Here is a 20,205-nt window from a genome sequence, read left to right as displayed (position 1 = left end):
TGCAATTTGAACTCTCGTACGTTGAAATACAGTCAAATTATGTTAATGATTCTTTATGATGGTGGAAGGGCATTGCTTATTGATCAAAAAACGTATCGGACCACTGTTTTGCTTAGAAGGAAAACATTAATTATTCGACGTATTTAACGGCTAAGAAAGGTTTTAAACACATTAAAGGCTCAGTCTGTAGTGGTAATTAATATAAATTTTAAGGTAATATTAGAATTTCAGAATTTTATTTTTCTAAATTAAAGCAGCTGTTTTCTAACCAGAGAGAAAAAGAACCATGTCTATATATTTTCAGTTTGACAGCAAAAAATAGTCAACCGACGAAGACAAAATTCGATTATTTTATGCCATAACATCAAATCGATGTTATTTAAATACCCTCGCCTGGTGTGTCATGTAAATATTGTGTGTGTACTTGAAGTCTTTATTTTATTCTCTTGTGAAAGACAAAAGCAAACAGAACTTTGCTGATCAATTCCACTAAATTAACATATTTCACCATGGATATCACGCCAGGTGATGGCTTTGGTCGCAGTATATTACCTACGGTTCCCGATCCCCAAGTATTGTTTCCTCTCCCCGGTGGATCATTGTCGAAATTTCACCGATTTTTTTTTTATTCCATCGCCTCAGGTAGGCCTCAGCGGTGAATTTGACTCAGTCACTGTTGTCTCAAATTGACTGAAGAATTTTCTGATCGAGATTCGCAGTCATGTCTAAAGAGAGTTACTTAATGATGATAGTCTTTGTTGGCTGTTTGGCCGCTTTTGTCTATAAACAACACGAAGGAATCGACGTCAAATCGCTCTGTGGAAGGTTGCTTCAAAGGCTGGTAGCAATACATGGCGAAATTCCCTGTCAAGAAGGAAGCGAAGACGATTATTGTGTGAAATCAAATTTCGAGGAAGTTTCGAAAGATGAACCATCGACTAATGCTCAGGATATAAATTCAAAACATAGTGATGAAAGTAAAGTTTTCTTTGAGCTAGATGCAACAGCAACTTTCACAAAAGAACAGCCAAATACGTATACAAGGCAAAATGGAAACATTGTTTCAGAAGAAAAGAAAACGTCAAACAATCATGAAAACAACACTAAGTGGGGCCATATGAAAAAACTGGGCGAGCATGGCTCAGTTATCATTGAGGGAGAAATTGAAGAACTTAGTTTCGTTCCTAATGGCAAAGATTTCTATGAACACTTTCTACGAAAACGAAGGCCTTTGATTATGCGAGAAGCTATAAAGAACTGGCCCGCGGTGAAACATTGGGCAAACGAAAGTTATCTACAAGCAAAATACGGCGATGTCATCTTCGATATTCAGCTAACTAAAAAATATGAAGGAGAATTCCCCGCAAAGAGAACGATGAATCTCACCGAATTTCTTCGAATTTACAAAAGCAAACAGGTCTATTTAGATTGCCCGTTTCCCCACAGTGATATGATCCAGGATATATTTGTACCATATTGTTTGCAGTGCGAAGAAATCATGGAAAGTATTGCCAGTACGCATTTGCTTTTTAGCAGCGGAAATACAAGCTCCAGCTGCCATATGGATGGTTATGAAAATCTGTTAAGTGTTATCGCGGGGAAAAAGGAAGTTTTGGTGGCAGATCCGAAGTTTGTGGAATATTTTTATCCACGTAACCACACGACTGTCAATATTGAATCACCGATCGACCCTGAAGCAGTTGATTTGAAGAAGTTTCCTAAACTTGCTGAAATTCCCTTCCACAAGGTAAGCCGATGAAGAGTCAAACTACGTTTTTTTTTGACAATCATAAATATTTTAGCAACCTACGGAAAATAAAGTTACTATTATTTCTGAAGGTACAGAAGAGAAGTAAAAACAGTGGTAATAAATATATAACCAGCAGGGTTCAATGCAATTTAATTTGTGCGGCTGTGACTGTAACGTTACGTTTATCTCCGCTGTCGTGACCATTTATTAAGACCATTTATTAATTTTTCGCTGCTTCTCGGTACTACATGCAGTTATGCGCGTTTGCATTCTATATTTCTTACAAGTCAATACATGTAAATATTAACAAAGGAGGAATCTTCTCTCTTTCCCTCCATTAGCAAAGATAATTAAGTATAACGCTTGGTAACCATGGACAACGTTTTGTTCTATTGATACTGTCTATTTAATAAATGTAGAATAATCGTAAACCGTAACATAAAACCGTTATAGTTTCAAATTGGATGTTGAAGCTGGTGTTATAATTTGTATTGGTTACAAATAATCTCAAGATTATACTCATTCTCTCTTGATTATAACAATACGAACTTGACAACAAATGTGTAACAGAGTAACCACAATAGACAACTCCATGCACTAGGCCAGTCCTGATCGTGCTCGGCAACTTTTGATCAACTTTTGGCGTTTGAGCACTTTTTGCCGTCCTACTAGCAACCTTAAGCAAGTTTTGCATTTCTGAGAAAATTGTCTTTTTTGGGGGGAAAAATACAGGTTTAGGAGACATATCAAGCTCGAAAAAGTCAACCATTTCGTAGAAACTACAGTTTATGCGAATTTCATTTCATAAGAGGCCTCAAACGCAGTCAAAAAATCGCTCAATTATAGAGAAAATGAACAATCATACAATGTCGCAAAAATCTCTCTTTTATTATGAATAAATTAGCTAAGTAGGCTAAGTAAGCTTGGGTATGCTAAGTTTCAAGCTGTTCTCTTGACCGATGTTAGTATATCATGGTGAAGAACGAAAAAATAAAGCTTTTAATTAACGTTTGGGTAAAAATAGCAAGAATTATAGATAGAAACGTTTTGGATTTTTGGCAATTTTTTAGCAACTTTTAAGCATTCCAGTAAGTAACTTTTCAGCATTTTTCGAACACAATCGGTACAGGCCTAATCCTGGCGTATGATATTGCAGGCCTTCTCCGGGGCCCATGCATGGGACAAAGGGTGCGTGGAGGAAAAACTGTAATATGTAGTAAAATTAAAACCAGGACACCTGACTGAGCAGCCCTAAGGATTAATTGCGGTACTGTGACCCAATCCTAAACAAGCAACTACACCTTCACCGGAAAAAAAGCCAATTACTATACTGTAATTTCAAACCCTATAAATCATTCGCAGTGCCTCACCCTATCTCCTGTCTATTAGGTATGAACAATGATCTAGGCTGATTAGCGAAAGGACACTGAATTCAAAATTTGTGTTTTGAACTAAAGTATTTTAATATAGGCCGGATCACAAATTCTACACGAAGGTTTTGTTGTTGTGGTTTGTTTAGTTAATTAAAGCTGGCGCGAGAAAAAAGGAAAGAAGCGTCAGTAGACTTCATTTGGAAAAGATTTTTAAGTCCGCCTCCTCTACGCCAACGTCTCGATCACCTTCGCCTTCACGTCCTTCACCGTACAAATTATTGGACCAGAGATATTGAAGAAATACTATACAGATGCTCTCACTTCTTAAAAAAGCCAAACTGTAGACGGCGCCAAATTAGTGTTGATATCCACTCAGACTATTTCAAATCTGAAAGCCGAGCCAGTGGAAAAAGGTCGAAAGCTAAAACAAACTGATCGATCCATTTATTTTTGGCTTCTCTATCCACCCGTTTCCGAGCCAGTGGAAAAAGGTCGAAAGCTAAAACAAACTGATCGATCCATTTATTTTTGGCTTCTCTATCCACCCGTTTCGGTAATCAATGTACGTAGGGGTAGACCACATTATTGGTAAAACGCTAACAAGAGCATCAACACACTAATTCAAACCATCAGCTAAAGCTATGCCCATGAACTTTAACTTTGTTACGTTTGTAAAGGAAGTAAACCACTGATGTAAGGTCACGTTTCATTTCAAAGCACACCGTTTTTCTACAGACTGATTAGCCAGTTTTCACGAATGTCCAGTTTTTACTTCCATTCGAACCCTCAAAAATTCATCCCAAACTGTCTAATAAAGCTCTCTATCGATAAAGCTCTCAAAGCATTTGTTCAACACTTCACTAACTTCAGAACGGCTATTGGAGGAACAGGTTTTTGTGAACGATTTTGGAATAAAATCCCAGTGCAATGAAATAAGATCAGACCTCAAATAATAAAATAGGCCACGAATTCATTAGGTTAGTTTAGGTTGCTATGACAGCTCCGATGTCAATAGTGAACTTACGCAACAGGACGGGAGAGGGAAGAAGACGGCAAACCTTGTGTGACAAGCGTGACAATAATTTTGTTTGAAATAACTTTTCGCCAAAATTCACTTTCCTTTAAACAGATCTTTTTGTAAAAGACCAGAAAACATTGATGTTAAGTGAAGATCACGACAAAACACGTAAGAAATAGCCTTGTCACGTTTGTCACACACGAGCGTTCTGCCGTCCTCTTCTTCCTGCCGTCCTGTTGCGTAAACTCACTAATATCGCATTTGTCATGACATATTCGTTCATCTTCTGAAACAGTTATTGTAGTAAAATTTTCCGTCGCTTCTCTTGACATTCTTGACCATTCAATAAATGTAAACAAAAGGGGACTCCCCTCTTAAGTAAACAATGAGCCTGAAAGTGTTACCCGTAACTATGAGCAACTTCATGTTCTATTACAAATATATAAATAAAGATTTTTTTCAATTCTTGATCAATTAATTGATTTGGATAAACAATGAATTGGACTGCGCGCTATAAAGCAATTAATTATAAGCTTCATTCTCATTCCCAGTTTTCCAGACGCGCTCTCGGCATCAGGCCACCGCAATATCTCTTAGAACGCCTGGAGCATTTTGAATTCTTTGTCTCTGGATTGTTTTGTTTTTTTTTTTTCGTGCGATCTCCTGTCTCAGTTGTGTCTCCGCTCCCAGCATAATGTAATCAAGGAGGATCGCTCACCCGCAATATTTGGAAACACAAGTTTCTTTACTTGGGATTGGTCGTCAAGTACTTTCCAACGAGATTATTTGGTTACAGAAGTATTCCTAGTCGATAAAACAACGATCGACCGCTAATTAAAGACAGGTGACAAATACGGAAAGTGAGCGCGGCAATCGTTTATTAGACTAGACAATCTTTTAATTTATTTTCATATTTTGGTCAAGAAGTTCAGTATAATATTAGAGTTGTCCAACTTCGATCCCCACAAATTCTTTTTTTTCGCGTTAGATTTGGCTAACGAATTAGTCCGCCAAAATGTCAAAAGTAGTTTTTACAATTTTTCCTCTGGCGGTGTTGTTGTCGATGGATGTGTTAATCATACAACACAGGATGGTAGGTGCTCATGAGGATGTTGTGCCTTTACCAAGCGAAAACGCGCCAGACAAGAGCACCTTCGAAGGAACATCCGTTATCATTAAAGATGGTGATGACAATGAGAGAAAACTGGACGAGAAAATACTCTTTGATGACGCATCTTCTAAAGAAGAAACTGTTTTTGAAGCAATGTATGAACTTAGAGGTCATCTGATGAAGCTAGGAGAGCAAAGCCCAGTTATCCTTGGTGAGGTAGAGGATATGACTTATGTTCCAAGTGGGAGGGATTTTTACAGCCACTTCATAAAGAAGAGGAGGCCACTTGTGATGCGAGGTGCTGCTGCTGATTGGTCTGCTGTGAAATATTGGGCCAATGAAACATACATGAGGGAGCGATATGGCCATGTGGTCTTCGATGTAGAGTTTACAAAGCATTATGAGAGAATACCTCCCATGAAAAGAACAATGAACCTAAGCACATTCTTAGATATTTTCAAAACCAAGCAAGTTTATTTGGACTGCCCTTTTCCACAATCTGACATGACAAGCGATATAATGGTGCCTTATTGTCTTCAGTGCGAGGAGATAATGCCAAATATACAGAGTATTCACCTACTTTATAGCAGTGGTAACACAAGCTCTGCTCTGCACCATGATGGCTACCACAATCTGCTCACTATCATTTCTGGGACAAAAGAAGTTCTCGTAGCGAGTAGCGACAGTGCAGAAAAATTGTATGCTAATAATTATACAACTGTTCCTGGTTTGTCACCGGTCAATCCTGAGTCAGTAGATCTTAAAAAATTTCCCAACGTTTCCAAAGTTGCTTTTCATAAGGTGAGAAAAGCAATTTTCTTTTGTATTTCGTATCACATTGCACAACAAAATGATAGGGTAACGAGAGACTCATTAGTCTTTCATGGGTCAGTTCTTTGGAATGGAGTTGATAAAAATGACAAAATAACCAAATAAATTGTAATGGAATAAAAGCATGACTTACTGCCCAAGAGTATTTTATAAATTTACTATACATGAATATGTACTTCATTTTTGAAAGTTCAACTGCCTTGACTTTCTGATAAAGAAGAAGTGACTCTATGCATTTCTTAGTAGATCACAGGGCATTGGATATTACTGGCATGTGTAAAGAAAAAAATTGGGGAAAGGAAGATACAACCAGACCATACAGAGATAAAACAATAGAAAATTTTCTTCCCAAAAGCAAACATGGATCATTTATAGAAATTGATATTTATAGATCAAAGCTTTTTGTTTATTTGAACTACATGAAATATTTTATAGTATATAATTATTGTAATATAATGTAGCTGACGTGGCTCAATTTTATCCTTTGTTTGAATTTTATTTCCCTTTGTTTTAAACTCATTATCATACATTACCATACCTAAGAGCAAAGTGAAATAAAATTTAAACCAAGTATAAAATTGAACTACAACATAGCCATGCGTGTATGACCACTACAACCTATTATTTGATTGCATGTGGTCATTTTATGCGTGATGGGATTATAACTGCATTAATTTTTCTCCTCAGGTATGACTTTCTAAAGTAAAAACAATCATGTGGTAGTCAGAGACAACTTTTTGGATTTCTTTAAATTTTAGGTTGTTTTGAATGCAGGTGACATTTTATACATCCCACAGCACTGGTGGCATCATGTTCGATCATTTGATTGTCCAAACATTGCAATCTCCCTGTGGTTTCATCCTTTTAAACAGACAGAAGATGATGATGAGCTTTTATCAGGCGAGGAAGAAGACGTAAGAAAAAGGATATTGTACCAACTTACTATTTACTTGCCTTATATTTGTGTCACCCCATGTAAAACCTGGTTCTCATATGCCACCGAGCTACCTGCCAGAACTGCCTGGGACACCTTTCCAATATGAGAGCAGAAGACGCCAGCAACAGAGGCCATGTCAGTCTTTACCGCCAGCACACAGGCGAAGTTGTCTCAAGTTCCACTTCTCAGGTACTTCGGCGGCATATGAAAACCAGGCTTAAAGTAATCCAGATTGTGGAAATCCGGAAATGTTTGCCTGTGGATTCCGGAATCTTGGTAATTTTTGCTTGTGGAATCTGGAATCCTGGGCTTTGGAATCCAGAATTAAGCTAAAGGAATCCAGAATCCTGGTCATGATTGGAATTCAGAATCCATGTTCCACTGACAAAGAATCCAGAATCCAGTACCTGGAATCCAGAATCCAAGACTATCGTGGATTTCCATATATGGGGCGCTTTGTGGGGTTTTGTGCGCATTGATGTAAACAGTTAAGCTAAGACCTTTTTCTAGACACTGTAGCAACTACTTTAAGTAGTTTACCTGGAAAAATCTTGTCTACATGACAACTTGTTGACCTAAAAAAACATTGTTAATATTATTGTCTTAGTATATCAAATTTTCCCTTCGTTAGTGTACTATGTATCATTTATTTGTGGATTTAGATTTTAAAAAAGTGTCTAACCTTATTACATGTAAACTATCATAGATACTAATGGACTGATACTAAGCAATTAAACATGTATCCTGATAGCTATAGATACCCTTCTTGACAGATCTGTACTTAGCTTAGCATTCATTTCTTGGTTTTTCATGCTGCTAATCCGGGGCACCCAACAACTGTTTTCTGTAAAATATCTGTTCGGAGAAGGAAATGTTGCCAAGAATTTTCCATTGCTCCAGGACGGCTACAAATTTCATGTACAATTTTTGAAACTTATCTAATAAATTCCCTACGATTAATTCTGAAGCTTTATTTTTCACATTTTACTCTCCAAGTAATGCTTGTTTTGTAGAAAAAAGAAACGTAAAATTTTGATTGAGACAGGAATCAGAAAAATTCCACATTCATACATGGTAAAATGATATACTGCATCTAAAATGTTTCGGAAAAATAATACTGAAGTCCTTGTAATTTCAGAAAGACGCACCCTTCCCTAGGATGTCCAAACTGATACAAATTTTAAAGCGTCGCTTAGAATGTATTTCTATAGATTGAAAACTACACTGGATAGCCTAAAAAAGGTTTTCAACTGATTTAGGAGGAAATCGTCATTGGGTGCCCGCCCCTGGCTAATGTGGTAAAAGGATTGGAAATTTCTTTAGTGACAATCATAGTTAATGTCCATTTTTTTTTATCAGACAAGTGACTTTGAAGATGTAGTGTACACCTCAAAATTGTTTGACAAAGTTGTTGAAACATATCCAGACACAATCAAGTGCCACTCACAGAACAAGCCAATCACCGAGGCCTTTCGTCCACATTCGGATGCATTGGATACACCTGAGGAACCCATACATGAAGGCCTTTTTGTTACTCTGTCCAGTGGATACAAGAGTAAGGAAGTACTCTATAACTTATATGCATTTTGTGAAGATTTTTATTTCTTAGCTGAATACTTGTCATTGTGGATAGTAGAGCATTTTCAATTTTTGTTATAAGTACAAAGTTTTTCAAAAGGCCATCAAAAATATTTGATGAAAAAAAGTTCAATAGAAAAAAATATCCAGCTACAGTGTGGCTCCCTGTTTGTGCCATCCTTCAACAAAATTCCTCAAATGTCCTCTGAAAAATCTGTGAGCAATCTCTATTTCGGAAATATTGTGGAAAGTCACCCATCAGCACCACTTTTGTGTTCTGTCAGGGCTCATGACTCCCTTCTCTCGCCACTGAAAATGAAGAGCTTGCTTGCATGCTATCCTCTGAAGAGGTTATCCAAGCAGGGTTGTCACTAAGATTGAAGTTGCCAGGTACATATAACAAGTAGGCAGGGAATCAAACAGCTAGGGATTTCTTTTGGTTCCATTTTTCATTTATTTTTCAATGAAAGTAGCTGGGGGCTACATTCATAGTAGCTGGGGGAAATTCCCGCTAAGATCACAGTTTTTTTCTTTTCCATGATTTTTTCTATTTCGCTAACTAAGGGCTTACACTAAAACAAAGACAAATGATTGAATTTTTTGAAACGAAAAGCTTCTTGTTTACAAGATCATCACCATTTTACAAATAGAAGTGATTATAAAGCAAGACACAACCTCACACACATTGAGACAAACTTAAAAACAAAAAAGCAGGCCGCCTTTTTTCAAGTTTACCTCAGTGTAATACGTTTTAATCTTCTACAGTTTGGCCCATATATGTTCGTTACTGTTCTTGAGCTGTATTTCTTTTGTGTTCCTCTAAATAATTTTGCCAAAGTTATTTCAATCAGGAGCCTCCTGTTTTAATATATCAGTGATTTTTGTGATCGTTTGGTGGGTCTTGAAGTTGCCTAAAATAGCGTGGTGACTTAAAGTGTGGCGCCTAGAACACTTGCAAACGCAAACTGAACCCAATAAGTTTTCAAAGAATTACATCTGCTAAGTTAACACTGAATAAAACGCTGTCTTTTTGCCTTGTTTCCCTCCACAGTGCCCAAGCTTGGTTTTGGTACAGCTGGTTTGTTTGAAGACACTAAGTCATCTGTTTTGTCAGCGTTAAATACTGGATACAGGTATTTTTTGTTGATAGTTAATTCCATCATATTATTTACCAATGTCTGGCCCAATGATATTTGCGATGTAGTAGTTGAGAAAAAAATAAATTAAATAGTTTACGAAGAAGTATCAAACTGGACCTCTGGCATTTAACTAAAAGATTAAACGCACGCATGAGAAACAATCCCGCGAAAGCGCGTACGAACCCACCTTCGTGGCTTCGCGTGCTCTCTCGCGCTTCCCTCCACTGCCCCTCCCCAACAGAAAGCGCTAGCTACACAGGTTACTTTTTGAGGTCTGAAATCAACCCCTCCCCCCCTTCCGCCCAGCCTTCCTAGAGTTCTGAGTTAAGTACCGCTGAAAGCTGTTTTGGTGAGTGCCAGGTTCTAATCATTCAAAGCATTAAATGTTATAGAGGACAAATACGACTTAAAAGATTATGTAATCTTGTGTAAATATACAAAATTGATACATAAATAAAATGAAAAATCAACGAGCTAGACAGCGACACTATTACTTTCCCAATTCTACCACTGGGATTACCTTAAGTCGCAAGATTCTCGCAAAACACCGCTAACGCGAGAACCGATACCTCTTAAAATATAATTCGGTTTTCTTCTTTAAATGTAAATGGGCTTCTTTTTGAAGTGCATGGGTGTGCGCACGTTTTAACTCTAGCATTAAACTGCTGCTTTTAAAACGTTTTCAGAATGATTGATTCTGCTCAAGCTTATAATGAAGAACACGTGGGCTTAGCTCTGAAGGAAAGTGGAGTACCAAGAGAAGAAGTTTTTATTGTTTCCAAAGTTCATCCTCGTTTTCTAGGATACGAAGAAACACTCAAATCTGTCGAAGAGTCCCTAAAAAAACTCCAGGTACAGATTTGATCTAGCTTCTTGAGGCCCGTTTACAAGCACAAGCGATTTTCGTGCGATGTTTGGGGCGATTGAAGGCGTAATTTCAAATCGGTGGCCGATTTTACCAAAAACCTGTCTTGGGGAATGTGTTGACAAGTTCTGCGGTAAATTCTGCATATAAATTCAAAGCGACGAGAAATAGAAAGAAAATGCAGTTAAATTGCCGGTGGAAACCGGCATTAGCTTAACATTCTTTATTGAGTAGCAGCCACAGATTTGTGTAACCATTTAATCCAGTCACACACTTGAGCGCGATCCGGCTTTTTTGAAGTCTCTCTTGCATTTTTATCCACCGCGTTCAAGTTGTGTAGCTGCACTGTTTTATCAAGCTTGCTTTTTCTTAAATGAATTCTCTTTCTCAGTTTGGAGTTTCCAGTATTTTGGGATCACTTTATTCTATGTTACTCGAAGCTGCTGCATTTCTTTATTTTTTGTCATCTTAGAGGCCTTTTAGTTTTGTCTTTCAACATTGCATTTCAAAGGTAGTTTCTGCTTTTTCCTTTTCCGAGTAGTTTAAAGGTAACAAGTCCCTTTGCATCCCCTTGCAAGTCCCCAACTCAATGCAGGTGTTTGACAGATTTGTTCTGTGTTCTCCTAAACCTTCTTTAGTATTTTTCGGACTTGGCCAATAAGCACATTCCATACTCCCGGTGGGGGATTCCTCTGGAATATTTGGCTGAGTGTGTGCGGTATGCTTAACTAAACGGCGTTATCCTATTTCAGAACCAAATAATTTATGTTATTTTCCCTACCCTATTTAGACCAGAATCCCTGTTCTCAAGAGGCACGTTGTTTAAGAACAATACCCAATTTCAGGCCATGGTCCCAGACAGCACCAAACCACACCCTTTTTCACACCTAAACGGCTTAATTCCATACCCAGGAAGTGAGGCGACAAACACCGGACCCACTGAGATTTCACCTTGGCTAGAGCTAACATATTTGTCGATAATCTTGTGTTAACTGTTATAGGTCAGCTATATTGATCTGATGTTGATCCACTCCATGGATTGCGATGAGGGACCTGGTGCCCACTTGATTTGTCAGAAGGGAGAACCCAAAGGAACTTGGGAAGATTCATGGAAGGCTCTAGAATCACTGGTTGACAAAGGTAAAAACACCATGTTTTAAATAATTGTTTTCTTTTCTTCTTTCTCCACCACCCCCCCCCCCCCCCACCCCCTTAAATTTTCTTTTAGACTGAGTGCAATCTACTCAGTTCATTAAAGAGCATTTTCAATTCCATTTTGATAAAAAAAAATTTTCTTATCAGTCTCCCCACGTTAAGGTAATCCAAGCGATTGAGTGAAGAAATAAATTTTTAAAACCGTTAGCGATAAACGCGGATTTCTGCGTGCCAGCAAGTTTCTTTGTTACTATTAGCGGAGCACCATGGGTAAGAAAATTTGGTTATCTATGCATCCCAGAAATTTTGTTAGTCACGTGACCGTAGTCTACCCGCCCACCCGTGCGTCCTTCCGCACCACAGGCATACCAATGTAGAATAACTCAATCAACAGGTATGGCAACCCAAATGCAACTCCAGGTTTTTGGCGCGAAATCGCGTGGCCACCTGGACTTTTAGAGGGAAAATACAGCAACAAAGTCGAGGCTTTGTTTTACACTGACGTGGATAACAGGGAAAGAGCTAGAGCGAAAGATAAAAATCAAAGGAGACGAATTTTGTTGGAAAAACAACGTGAGAATTTTATATCGGCGGTCAGAAAATGAGAAATGCTAGCAGTCACCAAGCTGCAGCCAGCAAGTTAAAAATGAGCGGCAGTGAAAAAATAGCAAACAGGAACACACGCAACAAAATATTTTTTTCCATCAAATGCGTAACTGAGGGGTGGTACCAAATCCCAGTTCCCAGCCAAAGTTTGGTCCAAATCCCAATCAACACTCTGAAATCCCATTCTCAGTGTTTGCGAACTGATGCGCGTAATGAAGTAAATACTTTATTTCAATCACCATAGTTAACTGATCATCGGGGAACACTTACCAAATATAATCAGACACCATTTTGATCTCTGTCACACTCAAACATGCGCATGTTATTCATCCGATAGCAAACTGCTGAAGTAACCAGACCAGCTAACTGGGTGCAAAAAATAAGAAAAACTGGTATGACCCTATGTTTCTACTGAGGTCTACTGGTACAGAATATCATTTCTTTTATTTCCAAAAATAGACTCTTTTGAGCATTTGTATCAAATAATATAGTCGAAGATCGTGAAAGGAGAAAAACTCCTTTCCCATTTGAGAAACTGTTTAGCCCTTTCCAAGTGGTTAAATCCCAGCCCCAGTGCAGTAAATCCCATTTTTCCAGTACATAAAAGTTTAATCTCAGTTCTCATTTTACCCCCTCAGGGCCCTCTTTATATACTTTCGTGGTCTACTTTCAACTTTTTTCAAGCTGAAGCCACGGCAAACTTTTATTTAATGCGGATCATAATTATTCTCGCTGTTTATAAGCTCTTTTTGTTACGTAGGTGTAATCCGAAGTATTGGTGTCAGCAACTTTGAAGTTCAAGATCTACGGCGTCTACTGGAAATTGCTAGTATTCATCCGTCAGTCATTCAGAATCCTTTTGATGTCTTCAGTCAGGATCTCGAAACACGACAGTTCTGCGACAAAAATAATATTCGATACACGGGACACAGGTATACAAACCCTTTCTATCTCTATAAAGAGCTGATTCGTATAATCGCACTTAAGCTCTACCTTTTACTCTTTAAAGTAGATTTAAGAGAGAGAACTGCTATATCGTAATACAAGAAATTCCTAAGTACAGCTAACACAAATGTTACCAAGAAGTGAAAGAAGAAAGAGGCTATTCTGTTACATATTGCGCTTATTAAGTGAACATTTCGGGTAGCATCAAGGTGGCTCGATACGCCTTTACTGTAAAACACGAGTTGCAAAAATCAACCTTTGAAATTCAAACGCCAGTAGTCATAGGTTTGGTTTGTTCCCACTAGCATCGAGGGTCTCTCTTCTGTCCTTATACCAGTTCATGTGTCTCTATTAAAACAGCACTGAGGATTTGGAAATTCCAAGCAGACTCATAAACCTATTCAGGCTAGCCTGTGAACAAGCCCCCAGTCTTGTAAAGCATATGACGAAGAGAAAGCTAGTAAGCCCGAGGAGATGAGGAGCGGAGGGGGCCTGTGCTACGTCCCACACCATGCCCCTCGGGAGCCTTTTCACCGCCTACTTCAGGTTAATAACCTGTAAGACTCTGGGCTCCTATACTGATTATCATATGTTTAAATTGATAATTTAACATTTATCCCTGAAGAGCCTTATATGGGATGGATGCGACGCTCCTCAACCGGAAGTAAGGCTCTTTACCGTTTCATATACCTTGACGCTACCACATTCGTTTTGCTAAGTGTCTTTACTTTTCTTATCCACACGATGCCAAAAAATTTTGGCGAAAAACAATGCTCAAGAATCAAAAAAGTCCACTTTCGGTTGACTTGCGTCGCTCAAAAACGCCGTTTCTTAAGCTCCCTATTTACACTTGCATAAAATTCGGCACACTAATATGTCAGGAGCCTTGGAAGTTTTTTGTGTTATTCTCTCAGTGTTTAAAATGATACTTGAGAAAGAAATCTGCGAGCTAAGCTCAAACTTTTACCTTCAATTAACAGCACACTTGGAGACTCGTGGAAAAGGGAAGGCATGCCTCTAAACCCCGTACTTTCCGATGAAGGTCTCCGAAAAATCGCCTCCAAATTCGACGCATCTATACCTCAGCTTGTATTAAAGTGGTGTCTGGAGAGTAATGTTATTTGTTTCCCACGTTCTCGCAACCCAAATCACATCCAGACAAACTTTCACTTGTCTCACGTGCGGCTAAACCAGCAAGACCTGGAGTATTTTGAAAGTCTGGATGGAAAAATAATCATTCCCGAAGATGGTCCACCGTTCGATTCTCGTGCAAAGCCGAGCAGTTCCGATCAGGAAATTGCCGAAGAAAGAAAAGCTGCAGATGAAGGCGCAAGTAATGAGGAGAAGAGTATCAATGGTAAAGTCGTCTTAGTAGAAAAGGTTGATCTTAAGGATTCAACATTGTACCTTAGCTCTGATGATCACTGGATTTACGCTTTTGACTCTGCAACGGGAAAATTGAAATGGAAGCATGGCACAGCTGATGAAGGCGGTTCAAAATGCGTCTTCAACTCAGACGGCAATATCGTGTACTGCGCAACAGACGACAATTCACTTCGTGCACTCGACGCCATCGACGGTTCCCTTATATGGAAATTTTCCACCGGCGGAGCCGTGACGTCTTCAACTCGACTTGGTGCGGATGGCGCTCTCTATTTCGGATGTTTGGACGGCTTTTTCTATGCTGTCAACCCTGACGGCTCTTTAAAGTGGAAGCGGAACTTGCGCGAAGAAATCTGGTCATCCCCAGCTCTTCTCGCAGGCGGCAAAGCTGTTTTCATTGGCTCGATGTCCGAGGGCTCAGCTAATGTCTTCTCGCTTAATGGTGAAACAGGGGAGATAATATGGTCGTACGAAACGGGTGGACCTATATTCTCTTCCCCAGCATTAAGCCACGATGGCAACTCTGTGTTTTTCTGCTCCTTTGACGCCAACTGTTATGCGTTTGCTGTCCAAAGTGGGGAGAAACTTTGGACATTCCAAGGGGATTCAAGCTTTCAGTCATCGCCGGTTGTTAGCAAAGCAGATGGCACTCTCTTTATTGGGTCAACAGAAGGGAACATTTATGCTCTGGATTCGACTTCTGGAAAAGAGAAATGGACACGGCAAGGTATACATTATTATTATTATTATTATTATTATTATTATTATTATTATTATCTTGTTTACCTTAATTTATACCATAATACAACATAATAGCCGAGCCCATTCCTAAGCGGTCAGTGTAAAACGCAGACTGCGGACTGCAGACTGCAGACTGCGGACCAGGGGTAAAATGCAGACTGCAGACTAAAAGTAAAACGCAGGCTGGGGTAAAATGCAGACCGAGCATAAACTGTAGTCGTGGAAGGGTTTAAGGGCAAAAAAATCCCGCAAATACATGTAAACGAACACTTACTTGATGACATCTGCTTTCACAAATCCATTCCTTTCTTCTCTGGAACGTCGTCGACGACCCGAAAACATAATCGCAATCCTGAACCTTTTTTCCATCCGAGAGACTTCACGCTTCAACTTTTGATGCGAAGTTTTCGATATACGTCACCAGGGACCTTGAACTGGTACAACACCACGATGTTTACGCTTAAATGAAAGCTGCTGACCCAAAATACTGTACAGGAATTATGGCGATAAAAACGGGAGTAAGTCATTCCAACAACAAAGAAAAGATGTTCTGCAGGAAATTTGGATGACCTTCTATGAAAGTATTGCAAATCAAGGTACGCAGACTTAAGCTGCTTGGATGTTCATTGAAACTTCTGGCGAATGTGCAATTCACTTGGACTAGGAAGCGAAGTGTGTAACTCATACAGGCTAGCTATTTCACCGATTTGAAGAAGAAGGAGCACAAATGTTTAAAAACGTCTACAGTCTTTATTCTACATTTTACCCTAGCCTGCGTTTTACTCTTAGTCTGCAGTCTGCATTTTACACTCAGTCTGCATTTTACCCCTGGTCCGCAGTCTGCAGTCCGCAGTCTGCGTTTTACACTGACCGATTCCTGAGGCCGAGGGTTAGAATGGATGGAGAGTGTCTTTCTTACATGTGAGATGTTCCAAGTAGTGTAATCCTCTGTAGTTCACATTAATACTAGGAGTGTATTGAAAGAACAAAATTTGACTTGCACTCTGATTCCATGTAGAACATTATGTACATTCAGATTTTCTCGATTTAGGAAAGTAAGAGTCAGTGAAAGGAAGTTGTTCTTCTCCAAACCGGCTCGGGCATGTTCTTAGCATGTTCTTTACATACTGGCAAATTTCAGGCTGAACGTTCATATAAAAAAGTTCTTTCAAAGTAAGAGTGTAAACCTCGATAATAGTGGTAATAGTTTAAACAAGTACCCAGTTTTCAAGTTTTATGCCCTTTTGCAGTTACGTAGCTCATAATAGTAGCGGGTGATAAGAATCAGTTTGTTTCACTTAATTAATTTGCCTCAAAGGCAGTTAATTAAATCGTTGTTGTATTAAGTAGCCCCTGAGTTATTTAAGAGGCATGTGACGCTCGTATGCAAAAAATTGCAAAGTGATTAATTTCTTTCGCCAAAACGAAGCAAACGGGTATTTTTTTTCTATGTTTTCTTTTCTGTTTTTCTTTTTTATGATTTATTCTTTTCTTTGTTCACTGGGGTGTAAGGTTTTTGAATATTTAACAAGGCCGGTTTACACTTGGTATATATTTTTGTACGATTGATATGGCGATTTAAGAAAATCGCCAGTATTTCAACCAATTTTCAGATCGGATCCGGTAAGTACCAGGATTTTAGAGTAAGGGGCCCCTTCTTCACCCGTTCCGGCGCAGTGCTTACCCTGCGAGCAGAGTTTTCTTTCTGGCATGGCTTTTAATATTTACGTAGTCGTTCGTGCCGTTTGTCAGTCGTCCCGAGAGATAAAGAGAAACCAACTAGGCGACTCACAAGCGGCACGAACGACTACGTAAATACTAAAAGCCATGCCAGAAAGAAACCTCTGCTCGCAGGGTGTCTCGGAAAGGAAAATGACGTATTGTCTTGTGTTAATTTTATTAAATTTCCTCAACTGTAAGTGTCGCTGCCTGCGTAGCTCAGCCGTGATCGTCTAGTGGTTAGGACACTGCGTTGTGGCCGCAGTAACCCAGGTTCGAATCCTGGTCTCGGCATCTTTTTTTTCCTTCTTTCTTTCATTGTTTTTCTTTTTTTTATCCTACTTATTCGCTTAAATTTTTTTTCTTTTTTTGTTTTTTTAATTTTCCTGTAATGCACGTATCATTTTTAGTGTTCTTGGTAGAAATCGAAACTCGGCTAGCTGTTTTGACCGTCAGCAAACAACTTCCGTTCCTCTGTGAATGTATTCTTTGTCAGAACAAACACACGGGGAAAATTCAGAGACTCTTTTTAAGACAAAACGTAAATTAAAATAGAAAAAAATTAAATTTAAAAGGGCGAAACGAGCTGACTAGCGCTTTTCGATCGTGCAAATATAAACCGCAAACGATCGCACGACAGTTTTGTCGCTAACGTCTTTCGGTCACTGTTACTTGGGAGACATTCTGGATGGTCCTGCTGTCTGTGATAATTTCTACATTTTGGCTGGCTTATCTAGTCTTTCAATGGCCAAACACACTGCCTACAAGTTGCCTAAAATCTGGAATCTGGAACATGGAATCAGGAGTACAAACTGCGATTTACATTTCCTCCCGCGCCATCAATTTGAAAGTTATTTATGCTAAGCATTCGGAAATGAGTGTATACAAGACGTTTATCACCATAGGACAACTTGTACTCGTGCACTCACCCCGCACGCACTAACTTGCAGAACATGCGTTTATTTTTTGGTAATTTTCAGGCGATCCAAGTAACCCCGGAACCCCTCGACGCGCGTGTCTCAAGCTGCATGCCTCACTGGCCTTGCCTTTTGCCTTCGTGCGCTTGACGCGAAACAATATTTTAAAAGGCCTGTCCTGCAGGTTAGCCCCGCTCCGGCACCGTTCCTGATTTCTCCCGTGGGTACATGAGAAAATATAGGCTTAGTTTTTTTTTTCCTTTCTTTAAACAGGCAAGGGTGAAATATTTTCTTCACCGTTCGTTGCACCTAACGGCAATGTTTACATTGGTTCTGGAGAAGGAGAGGTTCTAGCTCTTCGTCAGGCTGACGGGGCTTTAGTATGGAGTTTTAAGACGGAGTCATCGGTCTGGTCTACACCTCGTTTGGAAAAAAGTGGCCTCTTGGTCATAGGCGGTATAGACACCTATTTGTACGCATTGCGAGCAGACGACGGACAGTTGGTGTGGAAGTACAAGGCAGATGGGCCGGTGGTAGGAACACCGCTGATCACCCGTGAGCATGCAGTGGAACAGGACTAAGACATTTCATTTTAATTAAGTACACCATCATAAGACAATAAATAGACCATTATTAATAAATATGCCTTACAGCTTGTACGCTTTGCTGTCCAAGTTTTGATTATACGCCACTTCCTCATTTCCCATAATGCACCTTATTTGCCCCCCAACATTTTGCTTAACCTGGGCCGGGTAGTTGGAAGGTGGGTTAAGATAACCCAGGGTTACAGAAAAATTTTAACTCAGATATGGGAGCTTAAAAAGGCAAATTCAGTTTAATTCTCTTTGCTTACAATTTGATGATTGGATACTCCAAAAAAGAATAGAGAAAATTATCCGAGAGAGTGCTTTTGATGAAAAGAAAAAGAAACGCGGGTTAAAATTTAACCCGGGCTTAGCGCAAACCGGCGTTCGAACAACTGGCCCAGGGTATTACAGCCGTCCCAAGAGAAATTGAAAACAATACTTATTCAAAATTTTGGGGGGCAAATAGGGTGCATTGTGGGAAATGTGGAAGTGGCGTATGCACCGATACTAAAAAAAGTACTATCTTTCAAAACTGTCGCAATATGTATTTCAGACTAGCAACTGAAGGATTAAATCTCCAGAAAATACTGTGTGATCTTCAATGGGTCAGCAAAACATACAAGCGAATATAAAGGTCGACAGTAAACGGAGTGCAAGAAAACACATTTTAGTCGCAACACAAGTAACAGTAAGGGACTGTTTTTTTTTTTTCGAGCTAGGGAAATAGTTTAAGCTGCTTTTACGTAACTATACTGATTTGACGTGTTCAATTTTCCACGGAGCTACACAGGAGTGAAATTCCCATCCTCAGCTCCCACCCAGAAAATCGCTATGGTGCAATTACTAACTACCCCTGGCCCAGCTGTCCCAGCTTGGCTTAGTCTACTGTCTAATCATTTGTCCCATACCCTAATACAATTGAGCATGAGTAATGTGTAAATGAAGATATGATCGTCGCAGTGGTAATTACAATTTAAGCAATTGCAAAATTGACCCGAAAAAATTTTGGGACTTCAACGGGATTCGAACCCATGGCCTCTGCGCATGCGTTAGCGCTGCAATGCTGTAACCAATTGAACTATAAAGACCCATACATTGGAAGCAGACCACTTTGTTGAGTTCATCCGGTTGAATGGACTGAATAGCTAGATTTCTTTTCCAACCAATGTACTCTGTTTCCCTTAAGAAAGTGCGTCCCCTTGTCACTTGCTTACCGTTAAAGAAAGTTAGAGAAAGGGGAAAGGGCTCTTATTTGCTAGTTTGTCCGCGAGAGTGGTCGCTTATAATACTAATAATAGCATGGAATACTAAAACTTGTTGCTTGATGCTTAACTGTAAACGAAAGTCTGTAGATATAAAACGAAAAACGCTTATTCCCTTCAAACAAATTGATGTATTTTATCCCACCGCGAGTATCCAAGGAGCGTACGTTATCTGTTGAGGGAGGCAAGGAGGCGGTATCCCGGGACAAACGGGGGCAGGGGGAGGGGAACAGGAGATGGGAACAAAGCCGGATAGGGGAGTAAGGAGTGCAGGGTACACTCCGCGGA

General features: G+C 39.4%; 1 protein-coding gene and 1 non-coding gene across 3 annotated transcripts; both read left to right on the top strand.

The window, feature by feature from the left end:
- Positions 1–552: 552 nt before the first annotated feature.
- LOC140935281 (uncharacterized) lies at positions 553–20,104 on the top strand. Of its 2 annotated transcripts, none has more exons than XM_073384831.1 (9): positions 553–1,747; positions 6,842–6,997; positions 8,380–8,575; positions 9,650–9,731; positions 10,424–10,589; positions 11,604–11,742; positions 13,124–13,295; positions 14,289–15,418; positions 18,342–20,104. In XM_073384831.1, the coding sequence occupies exons 1-9, from the start codon at positions 722–724 to the stop codon at positions 18,647–18,649; spliced, it is 3,375 nt and encodes a 1,124-aa protein (XP_073240932.1). In that variant the 5' UTR covers positions 553–721; the 3' UTR covers positions 18,650–20,104. The 2 variants fall into 2 exon arrangements, with proteins under 2 accessions (XP_073240932.1, XP_073240933.1); XM_073384832.1 differs by lacking the exon at positions 553–1,747 and adding an exon at positions 5,120–6,053 and having other exon boundaries at positions 18,342–20,094.
- Trnah-gug (transfer RNA histidin (anticodon GUG)) lies at positions 17,374–17,445 on the top strand. The gene has a single exon. It is a non-coding gene; the product is annotated as a tRNA-His (tRNA).
- Positions 20,105–20,205: the final 101 nt, after the last annotated feature.

Source organism: Porites lutea, chromosome 4 (assembly GCF_958299795.1).
Source record: "Porites lutea chromosome 4, jaPorLute2.1, whole genome shotgun sequence".
In the NCBI taxonomy this organism is placed as follows: Eukaryota; Metazoa; Cnidaria; class Anthozoa; order Scleractinia; family Poritidae; genus Porites; species Porites lutea.
Note: the sequence above shows the minus strand (reverse complement) of the source record. Positions and strands in the feature narration are given on the sequence as shown.